This window comes from Rhea pennata, chromosome 15 (genome assembly GCF_028389875.1).
Source record: "Rhea pennata isolate bPtePen1 chromosome 15, bPtePen1.pri, whole genome shotgun sequence".
In the NCBI taxonomy this organism is placed as follows: domain Eukaryota; kingdom Metazoa; phylum Chordata; class Aves; order Rheiformes; family Rheidae; genus Rhea; species Rhea pennata.
In genome coordinates, this window is record NC_084677.1 from 15,284,025 (window position 1) to 15,297,829 (window position 13,805).

Sequence of the window (13,805 nt, forward strand, 5' to 3'; positions counted from 1 at the left end):
CCTACAGCTAATAGCTTACAAATCTTTTGGCACTGATGCCAACAAGAGTGTGCTGCAGAGAAATATCGGAACGTACAGGGAATGTTTTTAGGGGATGGCAGGAAAATGGAGTGCTCACCATACAGAGCTGGGAAGATTCCTCCAGTCAGAGGTATGTTTATGGAAACAAGTGCTGATGAAGTTGAATTGAATTGCTTCTCAAAGGCAAGTCACTGCGGTGTCTCCAATCAATTCCTGCTTTATTACATGCCACACATTTTAATCAGAATCAATAATCTTCATGATAAACAATTAAACAATTATTCCTTACTCTATAGAGTTTCTCTATTGAAATCAATGGACTGAGGAGACATAGTGATGGGGAAAGGAGATCTATATTGAAACGGTTAGGGACTGGCATACTCACACCTGCATTTCCATTTCCCACCTCAATTAAAGGTGCATTGTTAATTACTCTGGGGAAGTCTCTCTCAACACTGGGACTGGCTGGTCTAACTTTGCAGTTCAAGGTCAGTCAATGTGAAGGGAGAAAGAGGGAATCTCTGAAAGTGCAGACACTCAAACCCCGACCCTGTGTTAGCTCCAGCCTGGGGTTTGGAAAGAGCAGCAGCTGCAGTGGGTTGCTGGTGGTTCCTGGTTGCTAGCCAGAGATAGCTGGTGCAGGAATTCAGGATCTGCTGTAACTCCTGCACTTGGACACTGTTATACACTGACCTCTTCCAACTTATCTCTTCCTCTTCCTCAAGCCACAATTGAGCAACTGGTGGAAGAGGGAGCTGCATAGCACAGGATGAACTTTCCTAGCTAGAGAACACAGGCTTCTGATAGCAAGCACAGGATAAGAACGTGGACTAGTTTACAGGCAAATTCTGTCAAAAGAGCAATTGCAGCTGGAAAGATACCTGAGGTTTGTTCAAGTTTTCCTTGCTCTGTTTGGCTGCTGGTCCTACAGCTCTAATGATTTGTCCTTAACCTGAGACTAGTTTGGGCATCTTCTAGAAAAGGGTATGCTGAGGGTGTACCTGTCCTCGACTTAGTTATAACGTCTGCTTTGTGGGCTATTAGAGGACATGGCCATTCAGTGATGACCTTTTCCCCAGGGAGATAAAAATCAGTTTTACTGCTCTTTGCAGCAGAAGGCTAAGGAATGGTATGGCTTGCATCTTTCATGTGGCAAATCCACAAGTTCAATCTCCATGTGGCATTACTACCATGAAGATCCAGTTAGGCTTTTACTTTTTATGTTAGCTTGAACTTCCTCTCAAGGCACTACCAAGTTGTGGTTTAATTGCAGAACGACCAGCACCTCCTAGGCACCTGATGACCCCCCAGTCTGATGTGTCATCACGAAGTTTGCAGCTGAAGTGGGTCCCTGGAAGTGATGGATCTTCACCAATACGATACTTTACTGTACAAGTGCGAGAACTCCCAAACGGAGACTGGCAAACCTACTCCTCATCCATCAGCCATGAGGCTACATCCTGCATTATTGAAAGGTACCATATGATATCAGTCTAGCATAGATATTCTAGAACTGACCACATAAAACAGTTGGGAATCCAAAGCAAGCATTACTCAGCTTCGCAGTCTCTTTGGGGGATACAGGTAAATGAGAGTCACTCATCCCATTTTAGAGACAGTGCTAGGAACAGTAGTTCAGAGTTTTCCTCAAGGTCATGCAACATAGCTAATTAAAGTTGGATTGGAATGGATATTTTTCAAGCCCTTCCTGAAAGCTCAGCGAGTAGATAATGCTACACAGACTAAGCCCATATCTAGCTATACAGTGTTCTGGAAAATACAACTAGTTAAAAATCCTTTCAGTAGTGACTGATGTTACAATCCAGTCTCATTGCTGCATTGCAATTATCTCTATATGAACTCTTCCAGATGAAATGAGAACCATTTTTATCTGTATTTTCCATACTGAAGTTTATAGATAGCATCAGAATGTATAAACTTTGTTATTCAGCCTTCATTATATCCTCAGCAATGCTATTGTAATTAAAGTCCTTGTAACATCTGAGGAAGTAATTGAATGTCTATGAGAAGGTACTTGTTTTGCTGTCCATTTTCCCCCGTTGACTGACTAGTACAAGTCTGATTGCTTGTTAAAAGGCCGTGGGCTTTTGGAGTGTATAGTGTTCAAAGCATTCAGATGCAGATTTTTAAGATGTGTGATAAAAACATCCATGGCTACAGTATACAGCTGCTCACTGGTCGTGTGATAGAAGATACAGATGCATTGCTATCCTTTTGTCCAACTGCATGGAAAAAAAAAGAAAACTTGACAGCTATAGGACAAATACAGACCTGATTTATTGACATTGGTGGAGTTTTACCTGTCTTGAATTGTACCCAGTATCTCTGCAGTCAAAACCTCTAAAATGAGGGAGACCAGCTCTGTCACTTAGACTCAACATTGTCATTACTGAAAACAGAGGAGCTGTATTTCAAGAAAGATGATTCAAGTTGCTGTAGGAAAGTGGCAGTGCCCTAACAGGACAGAGCTACTGAAAACATTGCTTTTCCCTCTTGCTAAAAGCATTTTCCTGTGAAAGTCCAGAAGAGCAGCATGTGTGTGATCCTAGAGTGCTGCCCATCAGAATGCATTATCCCTTGATGTTTAATCATTCCTTACAAGCAGCTTTCTTGGGCCTGTAGTCAGTGCTACATCTGCCAGCTGGTGGCTAGACATTACCAATTAATTAGCTAAATCTGCCATAACTTACAGCTCTGAATTTCTAGTCTCTGCATGCGAGTCAAAAGCCAGCCTCCCCCACACCTTCTCCCTTCCAAGCCAAGCCAGAAAAATCTGTGCTGAGGTTATGTCAGCTGGAAATCACTCTTTGCATATCTTAAAGGACTGCATATATAAAAGAGCTGCAGGGAGCCTGTTGTTGCTGTCTCTATTAAATAATCCAGGTAATAGCATTAATTTGAAATTCACTAGGAATAAAATGCACTGATCATACAGTATAGCCTGGTGGATTCGTCAGAAGGCTGGTGCCTCAGTTCCAGTGCCAGCTGTGCACTGACTCACTGCCCAACTCTGAGCACATCACCTGCCTTCACTTTTGTGGTTTTTCCCCTCTGTGGAATGAGGATGAGCTGACCCACAGATATATTTTGAGAATGTCTTAGACAAAGCTTACGCAGAACTTTGAAAGCTGCATTTTGCATAGCTATGCAAAGCTCTAATAGCACTTCTTGCCCTTTCCAACAATCCCCAGTCACAGGTTTCTCCATGAACTACAACTTAATGTCTGTTTTCTGAAGCCTGATTCAGTTGCGAATCCATGCTTCTATAGAAGTCAGTCCAAAGGGAATCTGAGAAGGTGTTGGTGACAGTGGGAGTGTGAATACTCTCATGTCATGAGGAAGGTGTGATAGGCTGGAAAGAAAAGGCGACCTGGGGAAAAGACAGACTGCTCTAACTGCTTCCATTGCCAATGGCCAAGTTCTTTGTAGAGGCTTGTTTTGAGCCAAGTTGTGGTGGTGTGGGGAGAATTCATCCCTCAGCTGTGTTTTTACGTTTCACAGCTTGAACCCATTCACTTCCTACAAACTGCGGGTGAAGGCAACCAATGATATTGGAGACAGCGACTTCAGTGCAGAGACCGAAGCAGTCACAACTCTGCAGGACGGTAAGTGCAAGGGAGAGGCACGATGGGGGCATCGCCATGCGGTGAGTGCTCTGCCGTTCTCCTGGGTTTGCTGGACCTGCTGCAAGATGTTCTCCACTGACTCCATTCCATTCTGCAACTTTGGAGTGGGCGGAGTGAAGATTCAACATCAAACACAGTTTTATTCACAGGAGATTGATACAGGTAGTAACGAGGTTTGACTGAATTAATAACAGGCAGTCTTAAGTGTCCTGCTGTGCCCTCTGATAATGAATCATACTTTCAGGAGTCTCCAAATGGAATTAAACTCTATTTGATTGGCTTCCAAACTCTGCACTAACCATTATCTTTGCAGAAATTGAATAATTTACTAGAGTTCATTAAAAATAAATGTAGAACCATGCATACATTTGAAGAAGTTTTTTCAATTGTTTTCACTCACGATCCACATCAGTCTGCAATATGGCAAAATTATTGAGGTATAAGTAAGGAGGAGTACGAAGCTCCTGCAATCACGAGCATTTGATCCTGCAGATCAGGGCTAGTAAACTGTGAATGACATTGACAAGGCTTTTATTTTTAGCCTTAGAGATCAGCTTCTGATTCCTTGATTGTGTAAAGCCGATGCCTCGGTGCAGAAATAGCTCCAGTGTCTCAAATGAGACTACCGGTGGAGAGAGGAACTCTCCAAAGTGTGAAAAAAGCATCAGTATTTACCCTTTGACTGGGAACCTGGGTAACACTAGGATACATACGTATAGACGGTGCTAGGAGTTAAACAGCATTTGATGGTGCACAGGGAATGACTTGTTAAATACACCATTAAAATATGAAAATAGCAAAGAATTTTCCAAGGAATGTTTAAGGAATGTGATCTTGAAATCAGAAAACGAGAGGTTTGGAGCTTAAAGATTGCTTACTAATTTAAACTAGAACTCATGTAATACTTGAACAAATAATGTGCCTAACAGCCTTTTAAAGACATTCTGACTTTCCGAACCTTTCTGAACAACAGCTGCTGTATCGGTGCAGGTTGTGTCTGATACTAATGAGGCAGTACTGACTCGCTGTCTCAGAATTTAAAATTTTATTTTCAATTCTCTTTGAATTTAGCTGCAGTGAATCTGAGTTGTGCTTGGCCTCCTTGCAACACAATGGGGAAACACTGTGAAATCTTCTCACCTCCTTAACAGACTGTGAACATTTATTCTGCTGAGCAAACCTGGTGCTACCTCTAGAGCATTACGCTTTGGAGGGCTGTTGGCTCCTGATAAGCCTTCTCTTCTTTGTACTGAAGCTGAGATAGTGTGTGTGCGTGCATGTGTTATAGGCCATGGCAGAGGAATGGGTTAACCCTTGGTAAATCAAGCTGCTCTGATTTAAATAATCTGTGAATACATGACACAGACTCTTAAAAACAATGTGGCCTTGCCCCAGCTGTGGCAAAAATATCTTTGAAAATTTGGGAGCAGTTTGTTCCTGCTTTCAAGTGGACACCCGGCTGGTTTATCTGCCTTTCCAATGTGTATCCTGTTGTTTGTGAGCAGCTGGCAAAAGGCAGCTCCCTCCAGATTTAGGCCCTGAGTTTTTCTCTTGTCCCTTCTCATGTTGCCAGGTAGAGCAGGGGATGCATGAGAGGTAGCTGGCTTCTGCTTGGATTGCAATATTCATATCCACTGCATTGCTTTTGAGACCCACCATGTTGTAACTGGAATAGGAAGTTCAGCAGTAAAGAAAGAGAATTTGATAAATAAGCTGCTCATTTCCTGCCCTATGTTATGATCAGCTTGGTTACCTTTTTTTTTTTTTCTTGTTTAGTTCCAGGTGAACCACCCAGTTCCGTGTTAGTAACTCCCCACACTACTTCATCTGTCCTTGTGCAATGGCAGGTAGGTAAAACACAAAAATTATATTGTTTCTCACACAAATGTTGCTAGTTTTGACTTGTTGGCCCTACTGGTACATTGCAAAGGATATTTCCATGAGGTTGGAAGTATTGTAGTAAAGTCAAAGGACTGCAGTAAATTCTATGTTTTCCTGATCTAGGCATTTATTTTAGTGATGGGTGGAAGGTTCTGGCTGTTGCCCTTACTTTGTGCCGCGTGAAAGAAGCCTTGGGAGGTAAAGGAGTTTTTATAGAGATGCCCAGGATCTTTCCTTTCACAGATGCTCCAGTCCTTTCCATGATACAAGTAGAGCTGAATGTTCACATACAAAGCATTCAACAGATTGGGGTTGTTGGCAAAGATCAGGTAATCAAAAGCTCGGTCCTTCACATTGTATGTTGTCTCCTTCAGCGGCTGAAATAATCAGAAGAATATGCTAGGTCTGAGATCCTGTTCATGCCTGTGAGGAACTCCACATATGCTTTGGCTCTTTGAGAGCCAAAATTCAGATTTCTTCTTAAAGGGAAACAAGTTTCAGCTTTATGTTGAATGTGAAAGCATTCATGCCAAATCTGAATTTTATAAGCATTTCCTGTGCTTTCCTTCATCTTTCAATCATGTACTGGCCTCCTGGGATATGGGATATGCTAGAACAGAGTAAGCGTAAATAGAAGGAACCTGGTGGGGTACTACAAGTTATCTGTAACCTAGCTTGGAAAGCCTCTGCCCACACTGCTCCCAAGACAGTGTTCTACACACGTAATAAGGATAACTGTGGACAGATTGCATTATAGTAAAAAATATACATAGGCATTTACAGTACAGATGGGGCTCCTTGCATTTGGGAAAAAATATATGTATGAGGGTCTGGTTTTTGCTGTGCAGCAGCATTTCAGAAATATGCCCGTCAGTACTACTGGGTTGCTGGCCTAAGTTCACGTAGCATAATAGTATGTAACATCATTGCTTACAGCATGTTGAACAAATAGAAGACATGTTGAGCAGTTTTAGCAGAGGAATTATGGCGAGATGTAAATCAATCGCCCCACCTCAAAGTAAAGCCCACAGTGAATGGTATGCAATGAGGATGAGGAAGACGTGAAGCATGATGTACTGTAGAAATAAGCATTCCCCCAATTGACTGATTATTGATGTGTAGTTAATGTGAAATAGGTGGTTGTTTAGGTAATTGGATGCTTTTTATTTCATGAAAATGAAATGAGGTGGTTGTGCCAGAGCCATCTCAAGGGAGTTGTGGGTGATTACATGTCATTACTACACGTATATTAATGGGTCCTGCTAATTCAGCTGTACTATATTTTTCAAATAAACAAAAATCTTCAAATCCCACAATACCCTACAATTAACAGGAAGTTTCACAGCAGTGTTTAAGGAATAATGTAAACTGAAAACAACAGTTAGGCTAAATGGGAGAGTAGATTTCCAAGCAAAGCTATATTTTTAACTTTGAGCTGTGTTAATAATTCACAAAACAAACTCTAGATGCACTATCTGTGTTTTCAGCTGCTTGGTCCAATCAGTCCATTATTTTTAAATTTAAAGTGGGAAGAAAATAAGTAATCTCCGTTGCAGTCTGTGGTATCAATAATGCAAGGTTATTTCAGATGTTCTGGGTGATGCTATACTTAACATCAGGAGTATGTACTGTTGTGCTTCCACCTCAGAAACAACAGTTATTCCGACTTGGATTTTTTTTCTTTTTTTAAACAACACAAAAATGTTTCTCTTACTTCTGTACAAAACAATACAGAAATGTTTCTCTTATTTCTGTACAACATCACAGGCTGCCACTCATAATCATTTTACATATTTCAGCAGATCCCTCGAGCCTTTCTCTATATAAATACAAAATCCTAAATAATCTACTACATCAAAAGCAGAGTTTTGTCCATGAAAGATAGGAAGTGGAAGACCTGACCTTTCAGCAAAGTGGACTTTTCAGGAAAGAATCATCATTTCCATGGCAAGGAGCAAGACAGGTTTCAAGCCATTTATTTTCTGAGTTTCCCTGTCCTAAATTTAAAGAAGGGAAAAAGTGGAGGATCAAATGAAGGCTTAAAAACACCCATGCTTGCTGTCATCAAATCCATGCGGTACTGCAATGAGGGATTAAACTGTGCCTGTTAGTTAGCTATATGGCAGAATATGGAGTGATAGTCTCTTTCTTAGGTTCGGTTGTATTTTCCTTTTAAGATTCTGTAGGATATTCCACCTCCAAGTTTTTGTCTAGAAAAATCATCTTTTGTTTTTAAGTGCTGTGTTACACCTTCACCAATTAAAAAGTGAAATCGGAAAAGACACTGAATCTTTACAGGAGCACTTTCCTTCTAGGTAATAATTAATTTACGTCCAACCTGAAATACAAATCCAATTAATGTTCACAGTATTTTCTCATTGTGAAATTTATTTCTGTGCTAGACAGGCTTTGCTTTTTTTACAGCCTCCCGCCTCCTTTGCAGGGATGACTCAAGATATATTGTGGAAGGACATTGCCTCTTTTTACCCTCTCTAGGGAGAAAACAGTCCTTAGGCTTTTGCGTTACGATTCCTCCCTTCCAGGGCAGAGAGCGGCACTGATACTGCCGTGATGTGGAGCCCTTCTCTGCTAGAACACAGAGCTAAAGCAGCTTCAGTATCATGTAGAAAACAAAAGAGGAAAGCCAGAGGACTGGGGGAAAAAAAAGGATGGTGATTGATATACTTGTAATTGCCAGTAAATAATACCTCATCTTCCCTATCCTGCAGAGGAGAACAGTCCTTTGAGCTGCTACATGAGCGATCGTATCATCAGCCAGACGTGGAGAAGGCTGTCAGTTTTCTTGGTCTATTTGTTCAGTCCCTCACACAGGGGGTTCCAATCTGTGACTAGGAGAGGCTGTTGTACAAGAAGTTGATTTATTTTCCTTGTAAAATGAAGTGTGAGAGGGGATATGATTGCTCTTTTTAAAATACATCATGGGAGTAAACACCCTATAGGGAGAAGAACAATTTAAACCAAAAGACAATGTTAGCGCAGAAACACACGGTTATAAACTAGCTATGAATTATTTAGATTAGAAATTAAATGAAGGTTTCTAACCACCCAAGTGGTGAAGTTTGGAACAGCTTTCTGATAAGAGTACCGGGAAGCAGAAGAAATTAGCTTGTTTTCTAATGGCGCTTGCTCTGTCTGTGGAAGGATTTTAAGAAGTTGTTTTCTGCAGTCAGAAGGGGCTAGTCTTGGTGGTTCCCGAGGTCCCTCACCATCTTGTGTTCCTAGGCCATTCTCTAATGCAAATGCTAAATAATACTGAAAGGAATGAGACTCTCCATGCAGAGCAACTACAGCAAGATCTTGGGACTGTTTGCATGGCTTTCTGTAGACTCCAGAAAGGATAACTGAAAAAGAAGCAGGGTTTTTGCAAGAGGAGTTTCTGCTCCTTTTCATAGTAGCTGTGTAGTTTTCTGATACTCCTTTTCCTCTCTCTAGCGTAGGCTTTTCTTTTTTGGTTTCCATAAACTACCTTAATTCTTTCATTTCTTGTCCAAAGAGACATCCTTTGCACTGAGAAAGGACAGGCCTCCCTTTCCTTTTGCTATGATAGTAAAGTGATGGTAGATTCTTGTCACTTCTGGTAGCAGTGTGTTTCATTAGTACCGGGTATCTGCCTCCTTTCCTGTTTTAATATTCTTATTACTTTCTTCATTAAATTAAATATGGTATTACCTTATCTTGTAAAAGTGTTTCACCCAGTGGTTAATTTTTTAATGATGGACAAAGGTTTTTTCCTTAGAAAAGTTCTCAAGAAATGTAGCAATCTCTCTGGATTAAAGGCAAGATCATCATTAAAATCCTTCTCATTTATCCTTTCAGCCCCTTAAATTTCAGTACAAGGATCTTTAGAAGATAAATGGCTCAGGGCATCTTTTCTTCTCCGCAGTTTTTAGCCCACATTAGACTCATGAAAGGCGTTTTTTCCCCAAACATCAAGAATCCCTTTGCCTGGCTATTTCAGTAAGCTGTTCAGACAAAAATCTCCTCTCAGTAGAATGAATGGGTAGTTCTAGTTATACGTCTGTATCTGAAGAAGGATATGAAGGACTGTTGAAGAATTCCTTGCTGAAGTGTAAGTTCTGAGCACCTTGCAGCACGTTCCAGGAAAAAAAAAAAAAAAAGTATTTGAGCCAGCCCAATGGTCAGCTCAAACCATGCCTCTCCAGACCGTCAAGGAGAAGACTAGGGTTCTCCTGTAACACCGATCCTCCTCCACATGTTGTAGCCTGTCATACTTTGACTCCTCTCTGAAAGTGTCTCTGGCAGATGTAGGATCTGAAGCAGTAGGATTCAGAAGATACACCGTCCAGCCTTTCTGCAAGAGGCTTAACAAGTGGGAAGAATGAGAGAAGTGCTTTGAGTCCTGTACATGGTGTGGCAGACACCTTCAGAGCAATATTTAGTCAGAATGAGTATTGCAAGTGCATCTAGACCTCTGATGGCACAAAGATGTGAGGAAAGAAAAGAGCCATCATGCCTTTCTGGCTTGTGTGGAAAGACTCCTCTGTTTGCTGTGGAAAGATTTATGTGACTTGTGGAAAGAAGAAGGAGTATTTTACTCAAATAAAAACTGATGACAGTATCTGACCCACAAGTTTTGCTATTGCCACAGTCATCTTCCTGATTAAAACCAGAATATACCAATTTTCAGTTTCTCCTCAGTCTTTCAGTAAAATAATGCCAAATGAAGAATGTTCTATGAACAAGAATCCCCAAGAAAAAAAGCCACTAAATAATTAGTATTCTCTCTTAATGTCTGTGACAAAATAATTTCTTTGTTGTCTTCTTGGAAGAAGTGAAATACTGGCTTACTAATCCTCTGCTAGCTGCCAGCAACATGCATTTTCTATGTTCTTTATCGCACACAAGGTTCTGTGGACCAGGAAGGAAAGGAGCTTATGTCTTAGTGAAGTGTGTCAGCTGTAGACTTTAAGTAAAGAGTCTTTTGTAATTGCCACAGCTGAGTGAAATCATCAGTTGCCTATAACGGATGTTTTTTTAAATTACACAGACTTTGACCCTGTATATTAATCTCGGGTGTATTTACTACAGAGCTTCATCCTTTTGCATGGGGCCTATGTCAAGAGTCCATGCAACCTACCGTCTGCTCTGTCGGAGGTCTGTTGCTATGCATGTCTTAACAAGCACATTCTTAATGTGAACTTTTTTCAGCCGCCAAAGGTCGAGAGTCTAAATGGCTTGCTGTTGGGATACCGGATCTACTACCGGGAGCTGGATTATGACACTGGATCTGGAACAGAATCCAAAACCATCAAGAACCCTTCAGCTTTGCGAGCAGAGCTCACACGTAAGCCTATGTTTGAGACTCTGTAGTGTCACAGATTAGTAATCCATCATTGCACTGGACAGTAAGTGCCCCATGCCCATGGAGAGTGCTGGGAATAATTCAGCTTTTACACAAGCAGGGTGAAAATGCCAAAAAAGGCTAATACCTTTGATCAGCATCACTTGTAATGAGGCACTCTAATCTATGCCAGAGTGCTTAAAGTGATGTTCTGTCCTCCTTATGGTCCTCTGAGTTCCTGCTTTCTGCTACTTCTGTCTCATGGTTGCCTTGATTTGTTTTGCTTTCAGGCAAAAAAGGGAGCTAGGCAAAAATGAGCTAGAAATTTAAGCTGCATATTTGCCATGTTGGTCACTTGGGTTTTGGTTCACATGGAAATAAGATAGAGAGGGAGAAAACTAACAGAAAAATGAAAAGTCTCTTTAGGCAAAGACTAGAAAGAAAATCAGAGGGAAGAATAGGCAGAACAGAATGATTGGAGAGAAGGATGCGAGCACTCGGTAGTAGTAGCTCACAGAGGGATTAGCTTTTGTCCTGACTGACGGCAGTGGAACATTCAGAATAATATTCACTCTGAGAGTGGCAGGCTATGGCTGAGGAAAACTATGTGAATATCTCACATCATCTGCCATGTTTGCTCGAACCCATAAAAGTGCATTTCACAAAAAAGAGAGAGATTCTCTGTGTGTGTGGAAAAAAAAAATTGATGTTTTAAGTATACTCTAAGCATCTAACTCTGACCTCATTTACATCGTCAAGCCTGATGAGAGTTCTGGGAGCCTAGGGTCTTCCAGCTAGGCCAAAGGAAAGATGTAAAGATCCTATAGCTGTAGGTGTGCATAACGTTTTTTTCCAGGCAAAAGCTGAAAGAGCGACTGGGTATATTATCATGTCCAGTCTAACAAGACAGGGACACTAGAAAACCTACTGGTCCCCTCTCTTCCTTTTCCTTGGCTGGCCCTGCAGATATGTTCCTAATAGTGATGTAGTAGAAAAAACCTTGCTGTACTTCCCCAGGGAGCCAGAGAGGAAGAAAGGGAAAGAGGTGGAGACAGAAGTATTTTAAGAAAAATTTCCCTCTTCTCTCCTGGTAATGTGACAATTCTCACCTCAGTACACCTCTGTTTCCCAACGACCTGCTGTTTTGCACAGCTTAGCATGTTATTACAATTCATTCACAGCAGGAATATTGAATGCTAAAAGTGAAACTCCGGGAAATTTAACGCACGTTTAAAGAAGCAGTTCCCATCCTATTTTAAGTGTTCGCTCCTTGTGGCCTGTGTTGCAGGTCTTTACCCTTCACGTTTGAACTTCTGCATGTTGAGAAGAATATAGTACAGTGTCGAAAGTTTCTCCCTAGAAATTGAATTTTTACTTATTTGTTCTATTTAATCTAGGAATCAGAACATTTCCCTGTGTTGTATATTTGTGAGATTTTCTGTTTGAGGAAGAAATGAAACAACCCTGTCTGAGTGAGATGCTTTTGATGTGTTATGAGAGAGTGATGTGATTTTATTGCCCTTCAAGGTATAGTCCTAAAGCTCAAACTGTGTATATGTGCGCTGCATCATTTGTCTCTGTCTCTGCTGTACATCATTTGCAATAACGATTTCCTTGCACTTTAACAAGCTTTCTGCCTTGCTTACCCTGAATAGCCCAAAGCAGCTTCAAGACAGTGAACAGCAGCTCTGCATTAACGACGTATGAATTAACACGTAAGTGCACACTGCCTTTAGATGAGACTCTTTGTAATGATTTGAAATATACTGTAGGCAAAGTCGTATGGTTCTCTCAGTGGATCTAGCAGAAATCAACTCAGATTAGCAATTCTACTTCCTTGAGTTCTTTTTTTCTTTAAGCCTTTGCTTTTCGTACGTCAAAAAACATTGATGATGCAAGTAGGTAGCTATTGTAAAAATGTGGCTGCTGGGAAGGTGAAACATTACTGACTGTAACATCTCAGTTTTACTGATGCAAAATGACTTTTGATTTCCTTCCTTCATATTTCACAGTCCGTCTGAGTTTAGTTGTATCACATCATTAGTCCTATGATTCAAGCATTAGGATGCTCAGGCATTCCATGAGTATGAGGCCAGTTTAGAGAGGGCCCAATGAGTTTATATGCATCTCCAGAGGTGTTTTCAATTGGAAATGAATAAAATAGTATTCGACAGAGTTAAAAGGCAAGTTGCTTTGTGGTAATGATGGTTCACTAGATAGGTTTTGCCCAAGGCTTTTGAGTCACAGATTGTGATGGGCTAAAAAAAACAAGCCCTGTCCCAACTGAAATTGCATGCATGAACTCTCAGATGTTCCATTTTCTTCAACATTGAGTTGGCACTAAAATCTCCCTCATGGCTTTTGACAGCAGCAATTAAAGTTTCTCAGTACAAGTGGTCCAGTGCTGTAATCCCAATCAAGAAGTCTGTACCTTACATTATATATTGTTTTATTTATGTGCTGGCAAAGAGTTAGTGATGTATCAGATATCATCTACCATGTACCTGAGACTGAGGAATGATGCTGGACTCTGTCAGATATATGAGCAGAATAATTGTAAACACTTACATGAAACTGAAGCTAGAAGGACCTGTATGGTTAGGTTCACTAAACCTGACCAAACCAATGACATGTTGTCAGCCGCAGAGTTAAGAGTACATAGCAGAGAAAGTTATTGGCAACAGGAGAAATTTCGACCCCTGTCTATGCATGCCAAAATAAATTCAATGCTGATTTAAATACAGCGATTTATATTATTGATCTCTTTCGTACTGTAATTTCACTGTTAAGTATTTTAGATGATAAATATTTCTGTTAGAATTGATTCTTTCTCCTGGAAATGCAAATCCTGAAGTTGCTCAGCCATAGCCTTTCCTAATGACACTGACAGGATTCTACTCCACCCCTCTTTGCATCTGTTAATTACCCAAATA

The 13,805-nt window shown here is 40.8% G+C and overlaps 1 protein-coding gene across 3 annotated transcripts in view; it reads left to right on the top strand.

Moving 5' to 3' along the window:
- SDK1 (sidekick cell adhesion molecule 1) overlaps positions 1-13,805 on the top strand; it is a 409,478-nt gene that overhangs the window by 346,830 nt on the left and 48,843 nt on the right. For 2 of the 3 annotated variants that reach the window (XM_062587900.1, XM_062587902.1), the window contains 5 exons: positions 1,295-1,496; positions 3,544-3,647; positions 5,445-5,515; positions 10,740-10,875; positions 12,528-12,587. In XM_062587900.1, the coding sequence (XP_062443884.1) occupies positions 1,295-1,496; positions 3,544-3,647; positions 5,445-5,515; positions 10,740-10,875; positions 12,528-12,587 (573 nt within the window). The remainder of the gene's footprint in view (positions 1-1,294; positions 1,497-3,543; positions 3,648-5,444; positions 5,516-10,739; positions 10,876-12,527; positions 12,588-13,805) is intronic. The other variant, XM_062587901.1, reaches the window with a different exon arrangement.